Source organism: Camelus ferus, chromosome 3 (genome assembly GCF_009834535.1).
Source record: "Camelus ferus isolate YT-003-E chromosome 3, BCGSAC_Cfer_1.0, whole genome shotgun sequence".
NCBI classification, from domain to species: domain Eukaryota; kingdom Metazoa; phylum Chordata; class Mammalia; order Artiodactyla; family Camelidae; genus Camelus; species Camelus ferus.
This window is the reverse complement of record NC_045698.1, coordinates 12,333,255-12,339,254: the sequence shown is the minus strand read 5'-3', so window position 1 is coordinate 12,339,254 and position 6,000 is coordinate 12,333,255. Positions and strand designations below refer to the sequence as shown.

Below are 6,000 nucleotides of genomic sequence, written 5' to 3'. Positions count from 1 at the left end.
GTGTCCTTCTTTGAGGGCACCTGGAAGCTTGCTGGAACTGCAGATAATCAGTGCTCACCCCACTCAGTTCCAATCTGAATTTTAATCAGATTCCCAGGTGATTCCTGTGCGCGCTCAAGTTTGAAGACCTGCCCTAGAGGAAACTAAGGCTCAGTACCAGGTGGATTTGATCCTTCATCCATCTCACTTCCGTCTGCCTATCTGCTTCCTTATGTCCAGGAAAAGGGTTACATTTTTTAAGGTGCAATTGGCCACGTCCTCTCTGTTTACAAAACTACATTTTCCCGCTGCAATGAAAACGTCTTTTAACCTGACCGCAGGAGAGAAACACCACACCGGAAGGCAGCTTCCAGAAATTCTGATTAGCCTCCGTTCTCCCCTTTGATCTGGTCCAAGAGAAGGGGCAACTCCGCGGACCGCGCTTCCTTCCCCGGGGTCGCTCATCTGCCGAGCTGCATTAATGAGATCCGCGTTGAGCCAGTTCCAGGGTTCGCTAAAGATCAAAGGCACAAAAAACGTCCCCCAACCCCTCCTCCTTGGTGACTATTTGGTCTCTTTCACCAGAGAGGAGTCAGCACCCCCGCCCGCACCTAGACGGGGAGGCGGGGAAGGAGGGGGAAACCGCTTGGACCCCGCCTTCCCCGCCTGCCGCAGAGGCTGCCGTGGCCCGAGGCTCAGAGAGGGCGGGGTCTGGGGGTAGATGGGGGCGGGGCGCGCCGGCCGGGCGAGGCCGGACCCTGCGGAAGCGCGGAGCGGGGTTGGCCGAGGCCTGGGCCCCTGGAGGGGCGGGGCGTGGCGGGCGAGTAGGGTGGGCCGGCTGAGTGGGCGGGGCTCAGCTCTTGGCGGGGCGGGGCGAGGCGAGCGAGTGGGCGGGGCTGGACCGTGCGCTCCGGTCTGCAAGTCTCGGTGAGGTGGTGAGCCGTCTGAGCCCGGGCGCCCGAGTCCTCACCGCGGCGGCGTTAGCGCGGGGAAAGCAACTCCGGGCTCGCTTTGTGGCTGCTGTTCCCCTGCCCGTCCGGAGCGCCTCCGGCCGGAGCGCAGAAGGAGGGGCGCGCTCCCCAGCCCCCCGCCGCCCTCCCTCAGCCCGGGGGAAGAATGTGCCACCAGCTGTTCTCCGCTCGCGAGCGCTGCGTCCAGGAGTGAGGAACTTGGAGAAATTGGAGACAAAGGCTGCGGTTGGGACGGATGAGTTAGAGACTTGGGTTTGGGCAAACAAAAGGTGCGAAAGACGAGAAGGGGAGAAGGAGATGGCAGCGGGGGAGCCCCGGGGGCTCGAGTTCCTGGGAGTCGCGCCGTGACACGCATGGTTTCCTCGGACCTTCAGCTGGGCTGACTTCCGCGAGCTGGAAGCCGGACTCTGGCAAGTTGGGAAGCGCACGGGAACAATGGACAACTTCTTCCCCGAGGTGAGTGCGCTCGCGGCCGGGAGGGCAGGCGCCGGCGGCCCGGCCCGACTCGGCGCGGACTCCCTTCCTGTCCGGACTGGCCTCCAGGGAGGGAGGGATGTGCGTACCGCGCCGCGCGCACACTTGCTACCGCGCACTCTTAAGCCCGAGAGGGCGAGACTTTCTGGGAGTCGCCTGAGACCAACCCCCGGGGAGTCTCCGGCTGAGTAAGCCGGGGCAGGTTTTATTTTGTCCCGCGCTCGCACTTGGCTCCGGGATGCAGGGAAGATGAGCGTCCTTTTGCGTGGGTGGCTGGCTCACCGGGTGTCCCTGCGGCGCTCCGCGCGAGAGGAGGCGGCGGACTAGGGGCCCGGACGGGGGATCTGCATGCCCAGCTGCCTGGGTGCAGGAAACCCAATAAAATGTTCAGGGGGGACGTGCCTTTCCCCAAGAAAGGTCTGGTCTGGTATTTCCTTTGCAAAACGTGCCGGCTTCCTGTGAGAGGGGTGCAAACACTTCCAGAGGAGACGGCTTAATGAAGTGTGAGAAGGGGGAGGCGAGGGTTTAATCATTCACCGTAGTCTCTGCCGGTCAGACCTTTGGAGCCTAGGTCTAGTGCTCACCAAGAAGTGCTCGTTTAGAATTTGAGATCATTCCAGAGGGAAGATGAAAAGATCAAATATTTGTGCTGTCTTTGGCAGATTTTGAATTTGAATTTGAAGAAGATCGTTTAGGACAAACAGGTTATTTTTAAAGATTAAAACGATCTTCCTTTTAGGGTCGTTGAAGGCGGGACACCGGAGTTACTTGAAACTCTTGACTTGAGAACCGTTTTTTGGGGGGAGTGGGGGGGGTCGAGAGTTACTGTGGTTTCTTGGCTCCCTTTTCTTTCTTGGTTGTGTTTATTTAACAAATTCTATTTAAGTTTGAGGTTTTAAGTGGCTCAAAGTAAACTTAGTTGACTTGAGGAGTCTGAAGTGACTTTCACTGAAAGCAAGGGATGTATTGTAAATCCAGGACAGTTTTGGAAACTTCCAGCAAATTAGACTAGTGAGGGTTTGCCTCTGTGTTGGCTAACTCGCTTTGTCAGACTTAATTGGATATATTATTTCAAGTCATTGTACTTTCTGGATGCCCGCTTACTAGAGATAGCTGATTATAATGACCAAAGTGATGAATACATTCTCGTGTAATAGTATTATCCACTTTTTTCAAAGTGATGTCTCACGTGTGATACCCACATTAACTGAGAGGTAGATTGGACAGGAATTAATCATTCATTAATATATTTTTACCTTTTTTTTTTTTTAAAGAATGAAACCTCTAATTGTGAGACAGTAGCATTTTCTAATCCATAGACCTTTGTTTCATGCTTGTAAGAAGGCACCAGAACTTTTTGCAGGAGTTGCAGGTTAACCAATGATGAAAGACCGGTGAGCTATGTTTAATTGCTTTCATCTGTTGGAAAACCTCAGGCCCTGCCTGCAGGACACTAATTCTTAACTTTTTTTTTTTTTTTTTGAGAGGGGCAGAGAGGGTAGGGAGGCCTTTATTTTGATTTTGTGTTATGGGTCCCTTAGGAAATTTGATGAGACGTAGAATTTGTATTTCGTTTGTTGGGTTCTCAGTCCCCATGAAGCCTGTCCGTGGACCGGGGTGGTCCACTGAAATCCCCTTCGGGAGAACTCTGCCCCCTAGCGCAAGTGGGGGAAACTGCAGGATAGCGCGAGACAGCTGCAACCTCCTACCCTCCAGCAGTCCTGTCTGACTTCCAAGCCCTTTCTCCTTACACTATACCTTGGTTCAGTGTAAGGAGACCTAGTTGTGGAATTTTATTTCCATGATTAATATAATGTTGAAGTTGTCCATCTTCTCCATTCCCTTTCTTTCTTAGATGAAGACTCTTAAACCAAAGACATTAAGTTGCTTGCTCAAGGTTGAAAAGATGGTTAATAGAACCCACAGCCTTTTTCCTCTGTTGCTGGTGACCTTAGTATTTTGGGAAATGGTTATGTATTTAAAGTTATACCTTTAATCTTGGGCTGTATTTATGTTACAGTGTTAATTTCTAATCAGAAATTAATTCTGATCTTTATTTCTAGTCAGTATTAATTTCTAATCAGAGTTTCTCCCCTCAGCATAATTGCTTTGAATGGGAAGCAGGCAGAGCCACAGAGGCTATACATTGCTGTATTGATTGGAGACAAACTCCTAATGTAGATCCTGTCACTCTTCAGTGTCTCATAACAGAGCATCCTTTTGTTAAATTGTTCAGTGAAGAACATCTTGTAATGTCCTGTTAGAGTAGAAACAGTGAGTGTGAAGTGATACATTTCCAAGGACATTTGGAATCCAAGAATTGTAGAGCCTCATTTATCACTAAGTGGTGCCCTGTTCTTTGGTAACTTTTCCCCTTGTGATTTAGGGATGATGATGTATGAGCTTCAAATGGCTGTCCAACAAGCAGTGTGAACAACTGAAGAAGAAATTGAATGAGATGTTACATGTATTAGCTTTATGTGTGAATGGCCAAATAATAAGGAAATGGGAGCTCCTTGTGACTAACAGCTGCTATTTAGAGCTAGACCAGGGTTTCTCAAACTGAGTACCATTGACATGTTAATTCTTTGGTGTGGGGGGACCCTCCTGTGCTTGGTAGGATGTTGAGTACCCCTGGCCTCTACCCAGTAGATGCTAGTGACACCCGGAGTCGTGACAACCAAGGTGTCTGCAGACATTGCCCAGTGAGCCCCAGGGAGCAAAGTCACTCCCAGCTGAGAACCACTGAGCTAGACTCACCAAGCATTTGCCCTGTGGAATTAACTCCTGTGCGTGTTGCAGGCACAGGCTTCTTGCCTGCTTTAAGTAGCATCCGGTGTCTTACTGCCGCCAGCCCGAAGCTTGTGAGGCTTGTGCCCCCCAGCTGATGGGCTCCTGACCTCAGAGCGTACCCCCCAGATGGGAGACACCGAGTTCCCCACACTCCCCAACTGAGTTTGTTTCTTCATGGCCTGCCTTGGATTTTTATGACTTCTCTTGTGTAAATTGTGTGCGCACTTCTGGGAAATTTGTTTTCTCAGCATTTAGAGGTAAGTTTTTAAAAAGTTCACTTCAGGAGGAACCTAAGTTTAGGTACATATGTAACCAGAAGCAATTTTTAAAACTGAAAAGGCTCAGCCAGGAAAGTAACAAGACTACTGTGCAAACGTGTGGTTGACGTTTTGAAGGGGCCGCTGTTTCCAAGTCCTCAGGACTAAGCACAGTGCCCTGAATACTGGAGGGGCCAGTTGGTACCAGTTGAACACATAAATGAACTTGACTTTTCTGTCTTCTGTTTAAGGAACAGGAGTGGCCTAATGGCCGTTCAAGCAAAAGATCTTTTGAGGGTTATTAGTGGGACATAGGTGAACACTTTGACTTTCAGAAAAAGTATGTAAAAATATTCCTGAGTAAGGTGCTCATTAATACAAGCATAAAGCAGATACTAATGTTTTAAGGGATGAACTGTTGGTGGGAAACATTCCAGCTGTACCTGCTTCTTACAGCCTTGTTCACTCTGGGTTGGAACAAACCCGACTCTCAAGATGTTAAGTGGAAACACCTTCCTCATCTCCACTTAATTTGGGGAGATGTCTTAGTTTAGTACCTGGAGTTCACGAGTTTAACCTGGAATGAGTTCTTGAGCCTGTTTTTCTCCACATTTTATAGTGTTTTGTTTTGTTTCACGTCTTATATTTCTTGGTTAAAAAAAAATTAAGACTTATTTTTGGCAGCTTCTCCCCTCCACCCTCCTGTCATTTCTCAAGGGCATAAAGGAAGCACAGAGGACTTCCTTGTCTCACCGCATCCTGAGGATGAACCCTTTGACGACTGTAAAATGGAATCAGAACATTCCCTGGTGTCCCTTTTTCCCACCATGGAGTGACGGTGTCTTGCCCTTTCTGCACACTCTGCAAGGATTTCTGTAGTCAGGTGCTCATTTTTGGGGCCCTGCCAGCAAAGCTCCAGGATCAGCTGTGAGCAGGGCAGTTGTTGGAGCAGGGAGCCTGTCTCCTGTCCAGGGTGGGGTGGGCAGGGCAGGGCTGGTCCCCCACGTCCGCCCGTGGCCTGCTGTTCGAGGCGCTCACCTCTCACCAAATCAGGCCCAGACCAGCCTGGGAGGGGCCGTCACTGTTTAACCAGGGCTGTGCAGGGAGAGGGCAGGGTGCTTGCTTTTCCAGCCCTGCCAGCTTTTCAGTGGGGTCACCTTTAGTAAGGACACGAGCCTTGAATGTGTGCTCCTATGGGGATCAGTAGGAAGTGGGGAACCTTCTTATTAATGGGTTTCAAACTTCTGCACTCAGAGTAATTGTTGTGTAATACTCTCAGGCCATTGGTTTGCAGGGAGCCCTCAAGCAGGAGCAACCAGCCAAGTTTCCACGAAGCCTGGCCTGACTGCCCCTGGGCAGGGTGAGGGCGCCTCATTCTTGAGTGTAGAAAAGATGTGGCCTCGGGGAGCCCGGCTGCACCCTCCCCACCTGTGGGCTCTCAGCCAGATTATCTGACCTTCCTTCGGGGGCTTGCTTTCTCTGTCTGTAAGTGAGCATAATAGTGTCGATCTTGCATGGTTATTAGA

At 50.5% G+C, this 6,000-nt stretch overlaps 1 protein-coding gene across 1 annotated transcript in view; it reads left to right on the top strand.

The window, feature by feature from the left end:
- Positions 1–864: 864 nt before the first annotated feature.
- The window catches only part of MYO10 (myosin X), a 192,879-nt gene continuing 187,743 nt past the window's right edge, over positions 865–6,000 (top strand). Inside the window, 1 exon segment of the mRNA XM_032470343.1 lies at positions 865–1,406. Within this exon segment, the coding sequence (XP_032326234.1) occupies positions 1,386–1,406 (21 nt within the window). The 5' untranslated portion in view covers positions 865–1,385.